The sequence below is a fragment of the Microtus oregoni genome, unplaced genomic scaffold (genome assembly GCF_018167655.1).
Source record: "Microtus oregoni isolate MIOR12 unplaced genomic scaffold, Mior012 000015F_ref0000493, whole genome shotgun sequence".
Classification (NCBI taxonomy): domain Eukaryota; kingdom Metazoa; phylum Chordata; class Mammalia; order Rodentia; family Cricetidae; genus Microtus; species Microtus oregoni.
The window spans coordinates 22,059,639-22,080,987 of record NW_024543074.1 but is presented as its reverse complement, the minus strand read 5'-3'; the positions used below and the strand labels follow the sequence as shown (position 1 = coordinate 22,080,987).

Here is a 21,349-nt window from a genome sequence, read left to right as displayed (position 1 = left end):
ATTAAAGGTGTGTGCCACCACCACCCGACATGGCACTGTAGTTCTCGTACAGGGTTGAGGCTCTGTGGTTCCCCCATCCACTTTAGCAATGTTTACTGTGGTTGTCCTTGTCCAGCTAGCTCATATTTAGGTAGTCATGTTGGTGAGATTTTTATGGGTGTAGCTTCTGACATTACTAGGAGAGACAATCTCACACAAACTCCTTGATCCTCTGGCTCTTGAAATCTTGCCCTCTCTTCTGTAATGTTCCCGAAGCCTATAGGTGCTGGAGTTGTTTTTATAGATTTATCTATTGGGACTGGGCACTGCAACTCTGCATTCTGACTGGTTGTGGTTTTCTGTAATGGTCTCCATCTGTTGCAAGGAAAGGTTTCCTTGATGAGGGTTGAAGACTACACTTCTCTCTGGGTGTTAGGACAAGTACTTAGAATGTAATTAGGGGTTGTGCTGGTTTAGTAAAGTGATAGTTGTAGTTTTTCTTCCAAGATCCTTGACTTCACTAGCCCTGAGTAGCCTAGGTTTCTCGTACTAGGCATGGTTTCCCTTTTGTTGAACGCATCTTAAGTCCAACTGGAGAGCTGTTGGTCACTGCCAAGGTATTCAGGCCACTACTGAACCCTTAGGGTTATTGTCCAGAAACTTCATCTTTGACTTGTGTCACTATCATCCATGATCCTGCCAACTCTACTTCAATACCAAGACTAAACTTTCAACACTTGGTTCCTAGCTTATTGTCACTACCCTAATCAAAACCCTTCTTTAATTACTTCTTGTCTAGACTATTTCAAACCAGCTTCTTTGCAGTTCCTCCTTCCAAAGTATTCTACTTTGAAGAAAGTATTCTAGCCCACTATTATGAACTTAATTTCTTTTTTTAATACTTATTTATTTATTATGTATACAATAGTCTGTCTGTGTGTATGCCTGCAGGCCAGAAGAGGGCACCAGACCTCATTACAGATGGTTGTGAGCCACCATGTGGTTGCCGGGAATTGAACTCATGACTTTTGGAAGAGCAGGCAATGCTCTTAACCACTGAGCCATCTCTCCAGCCCTGAACTTAATTTCTTAATAGCACAGCTCAGATCATGTCACCATATCCTTGCTCAAAACCTTCAGTGGTCTTCCATTCCTTATTAAAACACATTAATTCAAAGTCCCAAACTCTTTTCATTCTTGTCTCTGTCTGGTAATGGCTGCTCAGTGAACTTCTTCCTGGCCTTAGTGTATGCCCTAAACCTTTCTGAACACCCACTTCACCACCTCTGTATCACAAATGCTATCTCCAAAGAAAGGGAAGGCTGGGGCTCTGACTAGGTATAATATTTTCTGTCTTTAAATTTTCATAACATCTGGAAAGATGCTCACTTCTAGATCAAACCAATTAATTCTGGACAGCTACTTGTTCAATAGGCCTTGGAAAATATTTTATTTATCATTAACAGAGCAAATGCCTCCTACATAGTAAATTCTTTAAAAAAAATTTATCTTTTGTGTTTGTATGTTTTGCCTGCATGTACCTAAATTCACCACATGTATGAAGTGTCCACAGAGGTCATCATGTAGCAGATGTCCTGGAACTGGAATTACAGGTGGCTGTGAACCAGTATGTTCCCAACACCCACATGCTGGGTCCTCTGGAAGAGCAGTCAGTGTTCTTAACTGATGAACTAGCTCACTAGCACCCGCCCCCATATAGTAAATTCTTAAAAAAATAAGGGAATAAAGAAATGGGAATGAAGTCAATTTTATGTTGCACGCATGAACCAATGACCAGTTAATCACTTGCTAACTGTCAGAGAGAAGATCTATAGATTCAACACAACTCCTAAGTAAAATCCGAACAGCCTTTTATACAGAAAAAGAAAAGTCAATTTCAGGTTCAGCTAGAATTGCAAGGACCCTTGAATAGCCTAAACAATCCTTAAGAAGAACAAAGCCAAAGGGCTTATGAACCCTGGTTCTGAATGTTATTACAAAGCTGTAACAAACCAAAGGGCAGGCTGTAGACCCAGGGAAAAGCAAGTCTGGGAAACCCACACATCTGTGTTCAAAGGCTTTCTGAAAGGCCATCAAGACCATCCAATGAGGAAAGACATTTTTGACAAAAGACTGATATGGGATTCACCTCTGTATGCAGTGAATATCATTGGTGAACAAAGGAACTGTTTTAGGCCTACAGCAGAGCTACAGCAGAACAGAGCTAGGTGGGGAAAAACTAAATGGAATGCTGGGAGAAAGGAGGTGAAGTCAGAGAGAAGCCATGTAGTCCTGCTGGACAGATGCCTGGAACTTTATCCAGTAAGCCACAGCCTCATGGGATACACAGATTACTAGAAATGGGTTAAATAAATAATATAAGAGTTAGCCAATAAGAAGCTAGAGCTAATGGGCCAAGTAGTGTTTTAAATAATATGGGTTCTGAGCAGCAGGGAAATGAATAAGTGGCCTCCCTCCAACAAGACAACTAGATCCCTACCTTCCCACAGAACCAAACTCCTGCCTCACACGATGCACAAAATGAACTTCAACAGCCTCAAGAGCTAAAGCCATAAACTCTGACAAGAAAAATAAGAGTCTTAATAGCCAACAAATTCTTAGAAAGAATAAATTGGACATCAATTAAAAAAAAACTTTGTCAAAAAGGCATGATCAAGAATGTAAAAAAGGGTCAGGCGGTAGTGGTGGACACCTGTAATCCCGGCACTCGGGAGGCAGAGCAGGCAGATCTCTGAGTTTGAGGCCAGCCCAGTCTACAGAGCGAGTTCCTGGGATACACAGAGAAACCCTATCTTGAAAAAACAACAATAACAACCAAACAAATAAAAAAATATCAAAAAACAAACAAATGAAAAAAGAAAGTGGAAAATGTCCAGAGAGATGGCCCAGCAAGTAAATGCAATTGTCACCAAGACTGACAGCGGAATTCCATCTTAGGACCCACGTGGGGGAAGGAAAGAACTGACACCCACAAGTTGTTCTCTTGCTTCCACAAGTAGCACGTGCTTGTTTCCACCTCCAAGTAGATGTAATTTTTATTAAAGTTAAAAGGCAGCCTATAGGATGGTAGTTGAAACTATTTGCAAGTCATATACATGATAAGGCTTTAGTATGTAGAGTGTGGAAAACTAACAACCCAAGTAACTAAAATGTTTTAATTTCATTCTTATTTTATGTGTATGAATGCTGTTCTGCCTGCAAGTATGTCTGTCCATGTGTGTAGAGTATCCAAGAAGTCCAGAAGAGGGCATTGGACGCCCTAGGACTGGAGTTACAGATGGTTGTTAGCTTCCGTGTGAGTACCAAGAATCAAACCTGGGTCCATTGAAAGTGGCCAGTGCTCTTAACCAGTAAGTCATCTCTCCAGCCTCCAGTTAAATTTTTAAAATTAACATTGCGTATGCATCCATGTCATGTTACATGTGTGAAGGTCAGGAGACAAGTTGGTTCTTGCTTTCTACTATGTACATTCTGGGAATTGAACTCAGAGAGTCAAGCTTGGCAAAAAGCACTTGTGCCCCCTGCTAGCCCAAACCTGACTGTAAAACGGACATAAGATTTGGATAGATACTTCTCCAGAGATGTGACACAAATAGCCAACAAGCACATAAAGAAGTAGTCCAATATCATCTGCCATCAGGGAAATGAAAGTCAAAACCACAATGAGATGATGCTATGTCTCATAGGATAGAAATTTAAAATAACAAGCGTTGTTCAGGATATACAGAAGATGAAGACGGAATCTTTGAACACTGCTGATAGGATGTAAGATGGCAGAGATGCTGTGGAAAAGCTTGGCGGTTGGTTCTTCAGAACATTGAAAATGGAATCAAAACAATACCTAGCAATGCCATTCCTAGTTCTCCACTCAAAGTGAAAAGTTAGGGTTAAGGACACTATATGCCATGTCTATCAATACATAAACAAAATATGCTGTGTATAATAGAATTTTTGTTCTAAAGGTATATAATATATGGTATGAAATGGATAAGCTTCAAAAATTATGTTAATATAAGAAGTTAGATATAAAAGGATTACCATGTAAGTCTTTTTATGAGATATTTAGAATGGGCAAATTCCTAGACACAGAAGTAGAGGTTACCAGGGGCTGTGGAAAGGGAGAACAGGGAGTCACTGTTTAACGGGTACAGATGCAGTTTGAAATAATGAAAAGAATTGAAGTAGATTTAGTAGTGGTTGTACAAGACTGTACTATAGTTAATGTTATTAAATTATGTAGTTAAGAATGGTAGTGGTGGCACACATCTTTAATCCCAGCACTTGGGAGGCAGAGGCAGGTGGATCTCAGTGAGTTCAAGGCCAGCCTGGTCCACAAAGTGAAAATAGGACAGCCAGGACTATTACACAGAGAAACCCTGTTTCAAAAAACAAAAAACAAAACAAACAAACAAACAAAAAAAAGAATGTTTAAAATAGAAGATGACTGTCAGGTTAATTTAAGGCGAAACCATGTTGAGAATGTCACAAGACAGATGCCAATCATTTCCCTGTCTTAGAAAAAGAACCTGTGTTTTCATTCAATGACCACGAGTCTGAAGCCCACTCTACCCGTGTTCTTGGGAACATACCTTCATGCTGCCCAGATGGCTGTGCCACTCTGCTCCACGCATCACTCCTCCTGGGATGTTTTCATCTGTAAAACCATTGAGAGATGTATGATCAACAAGACCAACAGGCTCTCTTCTCCCCAAAGCAATCAACTAAAATGAACAGCACAAGGTAGGGAAATGCCTACCTGACTTATTTGGGCAACTGGGCTGACCCATGTGCATCGATGGATGGTTATTTGCATAAAGAGATGCCAAATGCTTTAAAGTTTCTTTGTTTTCCACTACCAAGAAGAAAAATTTGAAAGTCAGTGGAGAAATTGGAAAGATTTTGTTCAAGTTCAGTATTGCAGATTCAAGTCCTCTTCCTCTCCCTCTAGTAAGTTCTGTACCCCACTGAAGTTTATGCGGGAGCTACCATAAATAACAATATTGTTTTGTTTAGTTCAAGATAATCATACTTTGGAGCAATCATCTTCCTTACATTAAAAAAAATACAGTGAGCTTATACAACAGGCTACTTACTATACTGAGATAGACTCTTCTTATAGTTTATTATACCTCAGCTATGGACAGCTGGGGCCTAACAGCAATGCCCCTTGTAACTGCATTGAAAATAACTCGAACTCTCTGCATATGCTGTGAGCTGGCGGAACTTCAACAAGCAACTGTTTAGCTTAACACGAGGCACAGTCCACTAGGCAAGGTGTCAAGCATGAGAGGGAGTGCTTAGCCTGATACCATGAGCATCTGGCACTGTGCCATACTCCTTTTGTTATTCTCATGTTCTACAAACACCAATTCCTCAAAACCTGACTGCAGACCACATTCAACAGAAGTGACTAGATCCTGCTACTCATGTAGCTTGGCCTTGGTCAGGCCTTCCCTCTCCAATCTGCCCCAATTCTTCAAGTACAGGATGGACAATTATCTGAGGTTGATCATTTGAGCAGAGGGCAAACCACTACTAATGTTTCTCACTACTGAGAAACATTTAGAAGGGTTATTACTTGGTGACTTGGAATTTCCTACAAGGCTTAAATACTACATGTGTGCCCTGATACTGAACATACCTGTCTGGACTGGCTTGTCATAGGGATATGTGACAAGCACAGAACCACCGTCTAAAGCAATGGAAAGGCTAAAGTCCTGTTTTTGAATCAAGTTTTCAATGATAGCTTTGGTCTCTGGTTGGGAAGCATTACCTAAAAAAGAGAAAAGTTAAATACCAAGTTCTAAATTTTAGTGAAAACATAAAGAAATACTGTATTTGAATTCCATATAACTCTCGCTTACAAAACTTGTGGGCAACTGTCTCTCCACATGCTACCTCAAGCAAAAAAAGACATGTTCTCACAGGCAAGTTATTAAGTTGTGCATAGTTTGAGATCATGTGTGCACATTAGTAACATTATATATAACAACATGCAAATACCCTGTGTACATACACATGTTCAGAAAGGTAGAGAGAAAGAGGGCCTTTGTTACCTCTATACACATTAGAACACCCCAATAATCTTAGCGTTTTTTCAAAAAATAAAATACAAAGCTTCAATTACTTATCAAAGTGAAAGGCAAAAAATTGAAAATATTTTCTGGATGTCTGTCAAAGTGAAAGGGAAAAAATTCAAGATATTTTCTGGATGTCTGTATTGATTTATATTTCACACTCATAACTTAGACAAGTACCACCCCATTCCTCATCTACGAAGTGGGGCTGATCAGTCTCCTAGTATAGAAAGTTATCCTCCAAGTATTTTAATGACCTAAAATTGAGTCTTACTTGTGAAGTCAGTGTCCAGGTCTTTGCCACGGGCATTGGTTTGCCCAGTCTTTGAGGTGCACTCTTTCTCTTGTGCTCGCTCGCGCCCATCTGGATTCAGAGAAGGTACAATCACAATTCTAGTCCTGTCAACCAACTAAAATGAAAAAGAAATCAAGAGTTCATTAGCTCTATGTGGAACTGATAGACACTTCCCCCTAAACACAGTCTTTATTGTTCACTTTAAATAGTTATTTTAAAAGGCAGAACACTAAAAGAAACTAAAATGTATAATAGAATTCTCATTTGCTTCAATTTTTTTTAAAAAAATGAGACAATACTGTATAATTAATGTTCTTCATGTGTCTTGGTACCAAATACGGGTTATAGAAGCACCTCAGGGAGGCAAAATCCAGATTGCTGGGTGCTTTTCTGTTTAAGTTTTTACTGGAATAGTCAAACCCATTCATTTATGTTTACTTTTGTGCATTATAATGACGGGACTGAGTAGCTACAGGATGTCTGCTCCTATAAATATAAGTATAAATATAAATATATCTGGCCCCCAATAGAAAACAATTGCTGGTCACTAACTTAATAATAATGGCGAACTCTTCTGGATTAAAAGTGGGAATGTAGTCGGGCGGTGGTGGCGCACACCTTTAATCCCAGCACTCGGGAGGCAGAGGCAGGCGGATCTCTGTGAGTTCGAGGCCAGCCTGGTCTACAAGAGCTAGTTCCAGGACAGGCTCCAAAACCACAGAGAAACCCTGTCTCGAAAAACCAAAAAAAAAAAAAAAAAAAAAAAAAAAAAGTGGGAATGTAAAATCTGAAAATGTCAATGCCTTCTTAGACTAGGAGAGCTGAAATAGCATGTCCAAAAACTCAAGGTAGGTAGGTAGGTAGGTTCATCTGCCTTGGTATAATTTCTCCTCCAGATACTCCACAGGCATTAATACCTCTATGTGTGACATGAAGTCATTTCTGAGGAGCTTCATTCTACATATTTCTAATAGTGCTATACTTAATCTTCACCATCATTTTGACTAGATTTAGACTCACCTCAGGAACATACCTCTGGAAATGCCTGTGGGGGTGCTTTTAGAGAAGTTTAAGTGAACCCACCCTCAGCGTGGCACCATCCCACAGACCAGGGTCTCAGAATAAAAAGGAGAAAGCAAGCAGACTGCTTCATGTCTGTGCTTCCTGATTTTGGACCCACATTGACTGGCCACTTCCTTCTCCTGAAATTATATATAGGCTCCCATCCCCTCAAAGCAAGAGGCATACTAAATCCTTTCTTCCTGAAAATACATGAGACCCTTTAACTCACTGGCTTCTAAATCTCTACCTTTGGGCGATTCTTTCTAAGATAATTTATGATTCAACACAGACCTACTCAACAGAATCTCTGAATCCTGTCTCCTTTTGGCAGGTTCTACTGTATCCCAAATTGGCTTCAAAAGCTTTGTGATTCCTATTAAAGTATTTTACCTATGATATGGTCCCTTATCACCATAAGACCAATAGGTACAAGTTTAGCTATATATAAGAACAACCTGGGCTGGGGTATAACTCAGTGGTAGAACATGTGCCTAACATGTACAAGGTCCTGATTTTGATCTGTAGTGTATGATTATACATGCCTAAACCCCAGAGGGGGCAATGTTATGTACCCCAGAAGGGCCAATGTTAAGTTTGAAGCCAACTTGGGCTATATAGCAAGTTCAAAGCCAACCTTGGCTATATAGTAAAACTGTCTCAAACAAATAAACAGTCTAAAAAGCTGTGACAATTGTTTTTGTTTGTTTGTTTGTGGGGAGGGACGCCTAAGAAGTTATAAAAGAAATATTGATGCCTTCTGAGGATGAAGTCCAAGTACTGGTGTTTTTAAAGGCTCTGGGGTATTTCTAATATGTAGCCAGGGGTTTCACTATCTTATACTATCTCATTTTAAGAAATAACAAACAAGTGTCTGGGAGATACTTTTGCAACCTGTAAAAGTTGCTAATGAAATTTGCTTTGCTAGAGATGATAAACTAATTTTTTATTAAGTCTGATTTCAATTAGGCATACAGGTTCCTTTTTTTTTTAATTTATTTATTTATTAAGGATTTCTGCCTCGTCCCCACAACCGCTTCCCCTTTCCCTCCCCCTCCCCCGATCAAGTCCCCCCCCCTCATCTGCTCGAAGAGCAATCAGGGTTCCCTGACCTGTGGGAAGCCCAAGGACTGCCCACCTCTATCCAGGTCTCGTAAGGTGAGCATTCAAACTGCCTAGGCTCCCACAAAGCCAGTACGTGCAGTAGGATCAAAAACCCACTGCAATTGTTCTTGAATTCTCAGTATTCCTCATTGTCCGCTATGTTCAGCTAGTCCGGATTTATCCCATGCTTTTTCAGACCTAGGCCAGCTGGCCTTGGTGAGATCCCAATAGAACATCCCCATTGTCTTAGTGTGTGGGTGCACCCCTCGTGGTCCTGAGTTCCTTGCTCGTGCTCCGTCTCCTTCTGCTCCTGATTTGGACCTTGAGATTTCTGTCCGGTGCTCCCGTGATACAGGTTCCTTTTGACCCTAATCAAGACACCAGTTCTTTCCCAGTCTCTCTGGGGGAGGGTGCAATATAGCTGCACTGTGTGGCCTTTATAGCAAGATACACTTGGTGTTTGTTTTTCATTACAAGAAAAGGAACAGTAATACCAGCCTTTATATGTTGATTTATGTTTGTTGGTTTAATTACAGGCTTCCAGATGTTTTGTAAATTAACAAACACCTCTATTTCTGTCTTCACTCTATGGACTAGAGATCCCCATCCTTGAAAGGATGAACAATGAACAACAATGTGTACAAAGTTCTGGGCAATAGTGCTTGGCACAGTCAGTGTACATTCAAAAAGTATTAGTTCTTCCCACTTTTCCTAAATTCAGTACAGGCAGTGCTAATTACTGAGTGTTCTTGCCCTGCTTTCCTTAAGACAACACAAAGCAAGGCTTCTTAGTCATATATGCCTAAGCCCCAAAGACAAACTTCTTTTCTACAGCCACAGATCGCTAAATAAGATAATGTTGTATCAGTTTATATACAATTACTTGCAACCGAGAGTCCCAATGATTTTATATATTATATAAAAAGGCAAAAAGAATTACGTCTTTCACTCTACTTTTCAGTATAGTTCATTTGCACAGAATTGTGGGCAAGGTTAAAAGGAGCCTCAGCTTAAAGGAGTACGGGACTGAAGGCAAACTTTTAGGACTAATATAAAGAAATACACTAGAAAGACACTATGAACACTGACTGTATCCAAAGGCCGTTCTTTTTCTCACAGTGACACATGTACTAAAAGTGCTTCTGTGTGAAATCTAGTAAGAAACTTAAAATTTTTAAATGGTGCCTTGAAGTCAATGATCCCAAAGCTTTGTCTTCAAAGAATGGCAAAACAGGCTATTCTCTTACTTGGGTAACAACTGGGTTCTTTTTGTAATTCAGGCAAAGAAATTCTGCCAGAGCCAAAAGCAGTTCCGTTCCAACCGGAGCATTTCCATGGATACCAGCAACAAAACGAATCTTTGGTTCTTCAGGTTCTGACATGTTGGGTTTATTGGAGATTTCGAGGGACCAAATGTGACGATACTCAGCACTCTGTCCCAAACTTTTATAAGTCAGAAACAAAAAGTCAGCAAGTAATCAAGTGTTATGTTAAACTTAACTTATGGATTCTAAAAATAGAAACGAAGATGAAGAAAACAAAGCACAAAAACCCTTGAAAGTCTTTTAAAGAGTAAGTCACAGTGTCAGAAAACCTTAGGAGGAATAGTTTCCCTTGAGCGAAGGAAGTAAACCAAGAGTAGAGCATCGCCAGACTCGAGCCCATGACTCTGCTGAGCAGCCCTGCAGACTCTGCTCCTCACGCCTCACCACACTGCTCTAGCTGGTGTCTATCTTCTAACTGAGCCACTTCAACTCTTATTATAGAAATATTTAAATATACTAAATGTAGGAATGTCTCTTTAAAATCTAAATTAATCTATATGAACAATACAGTTTATACACTTTATAATAAATGCAATATCAGTTTGACAGGAAAAGCTAAGTCAATAAAAACAAAATAAATTATCAAATTTCCACTTTCACAAGAGGTTTGAGCTCAAAGCTGGCTTTCTTTCCTGCGACAGAAGATTTATTAGAGCTGGCCAGAAGTAATGGATTAGCATTAAATTGAAAAGGTCATTGTTTTTAATGATGCCATTCAGTGACACTTAGTGCCTAAAAAAGTCTGTCCCTACCAATGGCAGATATGCTGCATTTTAAGGAAATATCTAATTTTCAAAAGCACCTGGCAGTGGTGGCACATGCTTTGAAACCCAGCACTTGGGAGGCAAAGGCAGGTGGATCTCTGTGAGTATGAGGCCAGCCTGGCCTATAGGGTGAGTTCCAGGACAGACTCCAAAGCCAAAGCTAAACAAAAAACCCTGTCTTGTAAAACCAAAAATAAAATGAAAAGAAAGAAACCTTTGAATAAAAAAGCCTTCAATTAGAAGGATTAAAATAATTAAATGAGCTAAAACAAACAAACACAAACAATTAAATGAGCTGAGTTAGCAGAATAATGCTCAATTTGGGTTTTATCTTTAAAAAGGAGACTAAACTGTATATGGTAGTAGGGTAATGACTTTAGAGCCCAAAAAGGCAGAAATGCTAAAAAATCAGTTGAATAAAGGAAGTTAGTTGGTTCTGCAAATACTGCTCTACATCTATAAACAGTGTATATTAGACTTTAAGAAGCAAAAGTTTCTGGAAAAATTGAAAGAATCAATGCAATGAGACAAGTAAAAAAAATGTAAAGTCTAAACGATGCTCATGAGGTCTGCAGAAGGCAGCTTGTAAGCCCGTGGCAGAGGTAAACGTCCTCCCTGCAGCAGGCAAAGCACAGCAGTCAACTCAATGGTGGAAGTTCTGGAGTAGCTGTATCAAGGCACGAAGACCTAGAATGACACAGAAACCTGGGCAGAGAAACCCCAGAACGGAGGGAAAGCTGTCCCAATCACCACTGTGACATGAGCTAGTACCGTGACTTTCCAGGGTCACAACCAAGCATGTCTTTAAAGTGTCCAGTGAGAGATTATGTACAGACCAGAGTGCAGCAGTGACAGCAGCCAGGCCTCTTTTCTATTTGACAAAAAGTCTCATACATGATCACAGGCAGGTAGGGTCATAGTTCCAAAATGTGTCCACTGCCCTCAGCAAAATAAAACAAGCTAAATAACATTTAGTCAGAATATAAATTTGCAGCTAGAACATGGCAAGTGTGTGAGATCACTCAGAGGAGGCACTAGGAAGAGAAGCTTTCACTGTTAGAAGGCTCAGTCTGCACCTCTAACCCAGCACGCAGTTTCCACCAACACACCCGAGACGGTGCTATCAGAAAAATCTCCTTGGAAAATGGTGAGACTGCAACTCTTGTACATTCAGCTCCCAAATGCCTCTAAGTAAGTCTAAGATCCATCGGATGTGGCAAAGCATGAATGAATCCACTTAAAGAAAGTGAAAGAAAACCAGGTGATTCTTACGTGGTAAGATTTGTAATGTGTGGGTAGTTCATCACCAGTCCTCGCAGAAATTCGGATAAGTCTTTGTATGAGTGGTATCGATACAGAGCCAGGTCTGAGGATGAACTCAGCATGAAGCCTTCCAAACCATTCTCAGCAGAAAGGTGTTTGATTAATGCTTCAAACTCTTTAGTAGTGGGGTCACTGGCATCGTCGGTGCTGGTGCTATCCCCCTTTCCTTTCTTAGATTCATTGTTTGCGTCTGTTGAAGACCGAACAAGTGTGAAGTTGACCTGAACAGCACCATCACTCCTGACGGTCACATTCTTGGTAACAGGGTTATACCTAGAATAAAGCAGACGGGTCAGACCCGTACTTCCTTAGCATCCAAGCCCTGGGAAGTAGAGGTGTACAGAGAATACAGGACTCCATGGAATACATGTGATGTAGTTCCCAAAAGAGTCAAGTTTTCAACTCTGAGGCAACTTACTATTAAAAAAATAATAACAAAGAACAAACATAGGTAAAAGTATAATATGGACGTGTGTCTAAGATTTAAATTAGAATTTCATGCTGGACATGGTGGCACACAACTTTAATTCCGGAATAGGGAGGTGATTCTCTGTGTTTGAGGACAGTCTGGTTGCTATGAATTCTAGGACAGCCCCTGCTATGTAGAGAGACCCTGTCTCAAAACTAACAAAAACAAATATAAAACAACAATAACAACAAAAAGGATTTCAGTGGTTAAGATCACTCACTCACGGGCTGCTCTTCCAGAGGCCCTGGGTGCAAATCCCAGGACCTACACGGAGTTCACAATCATCAGTAATTCTAGTTCTAGGGACCGAACACCCTCTTCTGGCTGCTGTGGGCAACAGGCATACGCAGGCATATATGCAGGCAAAATATTCATACACTTAAAATAATAAAAAATTAAAATGGGATTTCAAATGGCAGGTTGAGACTCCTGCAGAACCCCAGTGGCTCCTGAAGTCTGAGTCCACTAATCAGCCTTTAAGGTATGTGGGTGGAAAAGCCTGAGGTAGCAACTTAGGACATTCTCTGCCAAAGATAACTCTGCCTGCTTTTCAGACACCTGGTGTTCTAGTTTCTCTAATATTCTGCCAAGTTAAAAAAAACAAACCAGAATAACTTTGAGATGCATTAGTGTGAACGTCTGACCTTGGTTATGAGTCACTACATATTAAAAGACCTGTTCTTCGTGAGAAAGAAGAAAAGGGACCAACAACTCTAAGTGTCTCTGCATATTTAGCTTTCCTCCAATGGATGGGTAGATTAGCTTCACCAATAAGTTGGCTAGAAAGGAAAGGGGAATGTTCTGCAGTAGTGCTTGGTCTTATTAAATCAAGAACAAAGAAAACCATCTGAGTGTGGTAAGCCTGTAACCTTAGCATTCCAAGAGGATCAGAAAAGCAAGGTCAACCTCCACTACATGGGACGTTTAAAGCCCAACCTGAACTACACCAGCTCCTGCCTCAAAACAAGAGAAGATTCAGATTAAATAAGTGTTTACAATTCTAGGCCACTTGTAAAGGACTACAAAGAAAATCAGGTTGTTTTAGTTTTCTAAAAAAAAGAAAAAAACAGGTCATAGGCTCACCGTCTTTTTAATAAATAAATCAGTTGGGAAAGCACTTGAGAGGAGTAGGAGTTTTGGGGTCAGCCTGGGCTACATGAGACCCTGTCTTTCAGATAGACAGATAAAAAGGTAAACAAGCCCATAAGAGGAAAATAGCATTACTCAGAGCTTGCAATCAGCAGAAACTGTCACTGAAGCAATGATGTAAATGTATTACAGAGAAATGAATGCATGTGAGAGCTTGGAAAAGTCATAAAAGGGAACAAATATATTTCTAAAGAATAGTGTCCTCTGTGGAGCAGCATGAATTTACTTGGCAGAGCATTTGCCTTTTCTCCCCCTTCTTCCAACAAGTACATCCCAGATCTACTACTAACAGCGAGGGAAGTCGCAGGGCAGGACAGGTGATCAGGGCCAGGAAAGCAGAAACGTGACCTCAGAGACCTGTCTGACGGGGCAGTGCCAAGGCAGCAGTGCTCAGCAGTGAAACTATCTCTAAGCCTCCATGCATTGAACTGCACGTTGCAGGCTCTCTGGAACTTTCTAGAAATAACCTTCTAGAAGGGAGCCATGTTTGTCTTACTCCCAAGCTCTAATCTGAAAGTGTTTACCACTTACCCTTGAGCAGATGCTGTGATTTTATAAGTCCCTGGGACCAAGAGGCGCCAGTAATCTCCAGCTTTGTAAGTAGTCACTGGATGATTGATTTCAGCAACACTGAGGGTGGCATTTAATATGCCCCGACCATCTGTGGCATCAAGGACAAACCCTTTCACACCCTGATGAACCTGGGTAAAGAACAAGATTACCAGATTTTAAGGGGAATGATCATCTAAATACTTTGGGAGTTCATATACAAAATAACAGATTACTAATAATGCAAACAAAGGAGCTACCAGGACTCTGGGGTTCTGAGTAAAGCTAAATGTAAATGCTCATTAAAATGTATATTTGTGTCTGAAAACAGAGGCCATGTGAAGAACATAACAACATTTTAAATTTTAAGACATTATGACTACTTCAGAATATAGGATACTACAAAAGAAAACATGCCAGGTCTGTTCCAAATGGACTGCTTTAAGACAGAAGAATGTTCTAAATTAAAAAGAGTAAGGAGGTGGGGCTGGAGAGATGGCTCAGAGGTTAAGAGCACTTGACTGCTCTTCCGGAGGTTCTGAATTTGATTCCCAGCAACCACATGGTGGCTCACAACCATCTGTAATGAGATCTGGTGCCCTTTTCTGGCCTGAGGGCATACATGGAGGCTGAACACTGTGTATATAATAAATAAACAAATCTTTAAAAAAAAGAATATTTAAAAAAAAAGAGTAAGGAGATACAACAATCAAATTATCTTTGTAAGATTACATGGAGAAAACATAGGAATTTGAATATGGAGCAGATGTTATGTAATATTAGAGAACTGGTATAATTTTCTTAGGTGAGATAATAGCATTTAAAGATGTCATATAGGAGAATATTCTTATTTTTAGGAAATAGATGCCTAGGGGCTAGAGAGATGGCTCAACAGTTAAAAGCAGACCTGGGTTCATGTCCCAGCACCCACATGGCAGTTAACAACTGCCTGTAACTCCAGTTCAGAGGATCTGATTACTTCTTCTGGCTTCCATAAGCACCCATATGTGCAAAACATCCATATGTATAAAATTTAAATAAATGAATAATTAAAGTAAATAGATGTCCAGGTATTTAAAGGTAAAATATTCTAACATCTCTAATTTTCACTGAAATAGTTCATCCACCTGTATATTTTTCATAGAAAGCAAACACAGCAAACTGTAAAAGCACTTTTATAAACCTAGCTGGGGAGCAAGGATTTTTGTGCCAGCTGTTTGCCTTCTCTATACATGTCAATACATAACACAGAATGTTTTTAATATTAGTGTATAAACTCAGGAAAACTATAGAAATGTGGTACCCTAACATATTAGGTTATTCTAGTTAACCGCTCACATATTTCTGAAGACTCTTTACCTGCTGGCCACCGTGCATATTCAAATAAAAGGAAACTGTTACACACTTGTGTATACACACACACACAATCAATCAAACAATCAATCAAATCAATCAATCAATGACAATAAGAAAAAATATCCTTCCTATCACCTAACAAATGCTGGTGAGTAGCTAATTCATGTCAACATTTTACAAAGGCAGAATAAAAAAGGATCACTAACCATTATAGCAAATGGTACTTTGTTTAATAACTTTTGTCCTCTTCCCTAATCAGACAAATAAACTCATCTACACCCACAAATTTTCTAGGTAAATATACAAAACAAACTGGAATATAGAAATTGGGCAAATATTCTAAAACAAATTAGAATTAAAAAAGGAATATCCTGGGACTGAAGCTAGTGGTTAAAGAACACTAGCCTCTCTTGCAGAGGACCTGGATTTGCTTGCCAGCACCCACATGGCTGCCATGGACACTACACACATGGTGCATATACATATATGTAGATACTCATACAACATTTAAAATGTACAAACGTTTTAAAGACATATTCTAACTTCACTATATAAAAGCTACATGTACACAAAACTCATTTTGGTCTTGGAAGAAATCCATTTGTTCCTTAGTAGTTACCTGTTTCATAAACTGAATTAGAGATCTTCGATTTTGTTCCCAGTACTTTGGCAGCTCATTCTCAAATGGGTATTTCACACAGCCTAGTTCGATAGTTACTTCAAAGCAATTTGTCTGTAAATAGTTCCAGTCCTGCATGCCACCTAAAGACAAGAAGTTAAAAATACATTACTCGGAATACATTTTAGATAGTTTAGATTCTACAGGGTGAGAATCATTCCTAGTAAAAAGCCAAATTATCTTGTCTCTGCAATGACTCAAAAATAGTAGTAACTTATGGGAGAGTTAACATGCTGTATTTTCATTAAGAACTCATTGTATTGCAGTCTTCCCATTAGCACATGAAAGATCCATAATGATTTGAAGGTAAAAATCTGTACACTGGTCAGGCTGCAGTGCAATATGTCTATGTAGCTCAAGGGCACCAACTGCAAAACAGTTGAAAATGTTATTGCAATGTCTCAAATCATTTGAGTTTTTTTAAAAAACAATCGTTCTTTCTCACAACTGGAGAAGATCATTAACAAGCAGCAACACCCAAGAGAACAGAAAACCCAAGCTGTAAGGCCGTGATCTTTACCTGGGACGTTATACCAGCTAGCTCCATTTGTTATCCCATGAGGAAAATACTCATTAAGGACACTCATATCTTTGCAAGGTCTACCTTGAAACATCTGGGAATTTTCCTAAAAAAGAAAAGAGAATGTTTACTATTATTTGTTTGCATCGACATTTAAAAAAAAGTGCTAGATGGATACAGGTAAAAGCTTTCAAAGATTACAAGGGGTGTGAAGTGGGAGAACACGGCCATATAAAGTCTGAGACACTCCAATATATACAATTCTATGTCTGTTGAATTTCCACTGTGTGAATTTTTTTTTTAAATAAAAATGAAGGGCCACTGAGATGATTCAGTGGGTAAAGGTATACTTGCTGCACAAGCCTGGAGACCTAAGTTTGATCCCTGGAATCCACATTGACTCCAGAGTCATCCTCTGACCTCCACACATGCCAAGGCATGCAACCCCTTTCTCCTGCCCTACAACATACATTTGCATACAATAATAAGAAAAAAGAATTAATAAAAATTAAGAGCTGGGTGTGGCAACAGCTGTCTACACAAACCAAGCCAGTCAACATTCTAGGATGGAGTGGGGAGACTGGAATTTTTTTCTTATTGCCATTTCTCCAGCCATTTTCCTTCTTTTAGAACAACACTCCTGGGCTGGAGAGATGGCTCAGCGGTTAAGAGCATTGCCTGCTCTTCCAAAGGTCCTGAGTTCAATTCCCAGCAACCACATGGTGGCTCACAACCATCCGTAATGAGGCCTGCAGGAAGAATACTGTATACATAATAAACAAATAAATAAATATTAAAAAAAAGATTTAAAAAAAAAGAATAACACTCCTGGAAACAATCCGTGTCTTGGTGTCTTCAGTATGCAGCCTGGCACCTGGTATAAGTACATGTGAAATTATTTACAGTTCCGTGGGGGCACAAATAAATGCTACAGGAATCCAGAGGAGAGAAGATGGCTTTTGACTGGGGAAATTTTTTTCCTGAAGAAATTAAACTCTGAAAGATGGCTAAAGTTTCATCTTCTTCCTTGGGAATTAAAAAGGACAAAATAGAGTGAAGAGAAAAATATAAATTTTCTACCACCTTGAGAATTAGCCACTTAACTTTAAAATATATAAACAAGCTCCTAATAGAACCTTCTATGCCCATTAAAGGCATATGATCCCACCACACTCACATAAAAACCATGATTTTAGATCACTGTAATAATTGTTCATGTGCTTTTCTTGGTGTGGGTCTTACTGTGTAGTCCTCATTGTCCTGGAACTCTCTATGTAGACCATGGAGATCCTGTTGCCTCTATCTCCCAAGTGCTGGGCTTAAAGGTGTGCATCACCACATCCAGCCATACTTTGCTTTCTGGTTTTCTGCTGAAGACTGGTATCACAATCTGCTATCCTTTGGACTACATCCATGTCCCTCCATGCCAACCTACCCATCAGATTACACTACACAGAAGTACTGTTCTACTATGGACCAATATGTAGATTACAAACATTTATAAAAGTTAAAGGACACTGAGCAATCTATTTAGATTTCTAGCATTCTTCCTCCATCTTCTCAGATCATCTAGTATAAACCACACTATGGACACCACTGTTCTAGGCCCTAACTGGCAGCATACTGATTCACTCTCAGAGCCGTAAGGAGCCAGTGAAGGTGGTATGTGATACATGAATGGCCTAGGAAGTTTATTCTGGTCACTGATATTTCACAAGGGCACCAAAACACTTCAACAGGCAAGGAATATCTTTTACAAATAGTATGAAAACAATGAATACATGCAAAAGAATAAATCCATAACCCTTCCTCACAACACCTCAAATCAGTTAAAAATAGATTCTAAATCTCAGTATAAGAATGAGTATTTGTGACCTTGGGTTTAGTAGATATGACACCAGAAGTACAAATGACAAGAAGATCAGTAAACCGTACACTCTCAGCCTTATCACTCCCTCTCCCTCCTCTCGCCTCCACAGTTTGACCAACTGAAGACGTTGCTTTGCATTCTCAGCACTTACCAGGGTTACACTTAATTTCTTTGGTGTTCCAACTTACGACTTTCTTCTGCTGACTGCCTTTTTGGAGTAAGAGGGTTTCCTTGTTTATATACGTGACAATTCAGTTCCTAACTCTTACAACTGTTCTCCATGGATATTTCTCTCTGCTCATTTTTTCTATTATGGGGTTCTTTTACATGATTCCTGCCAGTCTAACAAAGTCCAACACTTGCATGAGGTTGTTTTATTTGCTCACCCTGCTGGGAAGTGGGAGATTACAGGGCTTTGGATTCTGCACTACTTTTCTGTCTCATACAACACTACACTTCCCTTTTTCTTTTTCTTGCTCTTAAACAAACTGCCAGAAGGCCCCTTTAATTCTCTCCCCTTTCTTTCTCCTCCAGAAGCCCTGCATTTCAAGACTCCCCTTTAACGTACCTATCCTTTTAAACTGTGTCTATCCCTTTGGATCATGCCAGATCCTTTTGTTTGTTTTTTGTTTTGAAACTGGGTTTCTCCTGGAACTTGCTCTGTAGCCCAGGCTGGCGTTGAACTAACAGAGTAGCCTGCCCCTGCCTCCCCAGTGCTGGGATTAAAGGCGTGCGCCACCACCGCCTGGCAATACTAGATCTTTTAAATTAAAGGCGTGCGCCACCACCGCCTGGCAATACTAGATCTTTTAAATTAAAGGCATGCACCACCACCGCCTGGCAATACTAGATCTTTTAAATTAAAGGCATGCACCACCACCGCCTGGCAATACTAGACCTTTTAAACTGAGTGCATTTTGAAATCTGTTCTCAGTATCTCAGTGCTCTCATTTGCTCCACTGCTTGTTTAGCATCTTGGGCTCCATCCTTTGGCCTGCACTTCACTGTTCTGTGCTTTCCCACCCCGATCTCTACAACCTGTCTCCTTCTACAGGTCTCATCAGCTCTTTCTCACTGCCTAGCCCTCCTGATAGAGTAAAGTGGAATGGGTGCATGACAAGTCATCTTATTATTGTTTTCCATTTCCTTATTTGCATGTATAGAGGAGGTCAGAGAACACCTTGTGGAAGTTGGTTATCTCCTTTCACCATCTGGGTCCATCCCAGGAACTGATCTCAGGTCACCAGGTTTAGCAGCCAGCACCTTTGCCTGTTGAGCTATCTTGCCAGCCCTGCTGTTTTTAACTCAGTTAATTGCTTTTCCAAGATCTTTCCTAGTACTGGGGGTAGAATTTTGGTACTTACAAAGTTTGCTTGTACCAGATGAGGAGACATACTAGAGGATGGCTAGTACACAGCCACCACTGTCTGGTCACTCAGAACTCTCCCAAGACTATTCATACTGGAGAAATGTAGAAGCGTGAAGATGAAATTCCAGGGAGACAGCTTTGCAGGTGCTTATTAAGGTTTATATAAGTCCTTACTTTTACCCAAGTTGCTTACTATCCAAGAAAAAGGAGACTATAAACAAAGACAGAGGACTTTAATGACCATCTTCCCATTAGCAAGAGCAGATAGACACAAGACTCCAGCAGTGGCAGGATGCAGTGGATTCAGAAAAGGAAGATAGGCCAGGCAGGACACCCGTAAATGGCTGCGAAGATGGAATCTGGATGACTCACACCAGTTTATGCAGGTCTGCTTTTGTTCAGTACAAAGTCACCTACTAAGAAAACACGGAGTCAGGTGAAAGGCTTAGAATCACCACAGTGGGAAATGAATTGGCAGTCAAGGAGCAAAATGTGAAACATTGCCACCCCAGACTGAGGGCTCAGCTGTGCTTTGTGGGTGCCACAGCTGTGTGGCTGTTCTGTGTCCTAGCTGTAGAATGCAATGGAGGAGAAAGCTGGTCGTTGTGCTGCTTGTTTTTTGTCAACTCAACATAAACATAGCCACATCTGGGAAGATGGGAAGAGGAACTCCAGCTAAGAAGAGGCCTCAGTCAGGCTGCCTGTAGGCAGGTCTGTAGGGCACTTTTTTGTTGTTGTTAATGATTGAAGTAGGAGGGTCCAGACTGCTGTGGGTGGTGCCACCCCATGGGCAGGTGGTCCCAGGGGCTATAAGAAAGCAGGCTGAGCAAGCCATGAGGAGCAAACCAGTAAGCAGCATTTCCCCATGGTTTCTACTTCAGCTCCTACCTCCAGGTTCCTGCCTTGAGTCCTGTCTTGGCTTCCCTCGATGGACTGTGACCCAGGAAATGCAAGCCAAATAAACCTTTTCCTCCCTAAGTTGCTTTTGGTCATGGTCTTTATCACAGCTAAAGAAACCAAATGAAGACAATGCTAACTACTGAGGACTGGATACTGGGAAAGCAGGTATGACCAAAGGGCGTGCGCGAGCCCTAGAAATATCACTGAGAGATATGGCTACAGGGAGAAGATAAATTAAAAAGAAAAGTTTAGTAGTTCAAAGAAATAAAACTAAGGTAAAGAACTGTTGGAGTGGGCATGGAGGCAGGTGAATCCCTGTGAGTTTGAGGCTAGCCTATCTACACAGTGAGTTCCAAGATAGTCAGGGCTGTTATGCAGAGAAACCCTGTCTCAAAAAACAAACAAACAACAACAACAACAAAAAATATTAATGAGTGAATAAGTACAAAGTATGATGGGAATATGTGAAAAAACTGATCAATTAATTTTGATGCTGATAGGTGGAAATAATATACATTCTCTTTACTGTATGCATGTTCCC

The 21,349-nt window shown here is 40.2% G+C and overlaps 1 protein-coding gene across 1 annotated transcript in view; it reads right to left on the bottom strand.

Annotated features, from left to right (window-relative positions):
* Cpd (carboxypeptidase D) overlaps positions 1-21,349 on the bottom strand; it is an 80,674-nt gene that overhangs the window by 9,019 nt on the left and 50,306 nt on the right. Inside the window, exons 9-17 of the mRNA XM_041664086.1 lie at positions 16,670-16,775; positions 16,090-16,232; positions 14,097-14,266; positions 11,897-12,220; positions 9,783-9,978; positions 6,352-6,487; positions 5,642-5,773; positions 4,757-4,852; positions 4,590-4,654 (exon numbers count right to left, since the gene is read on the bottom strand). Coding sequence (XP_041520020.1) covers positions 4,590-4,654; positions 4,757-4,852; positions 5,642-5,773; positions 6,352-6,487; positions 9,783-9,978; positions 11,897-12,220; positions 14,097-14,266; positions 16,090-16,232; positions 16,670-16,775 — 1,368 coding nt within the window. The remainder of the gene's footprint in view (positions 1-4,589; positions 4,655-4,756; positions 4,853-5,641; positions 5,774-6,351; positions 6,488-9,782; positions 9,979-11,896; positions 12,221-14,096; positions 14,267-16,089; positions 16,233-16,669; positions 16,776-21,349) is intronic.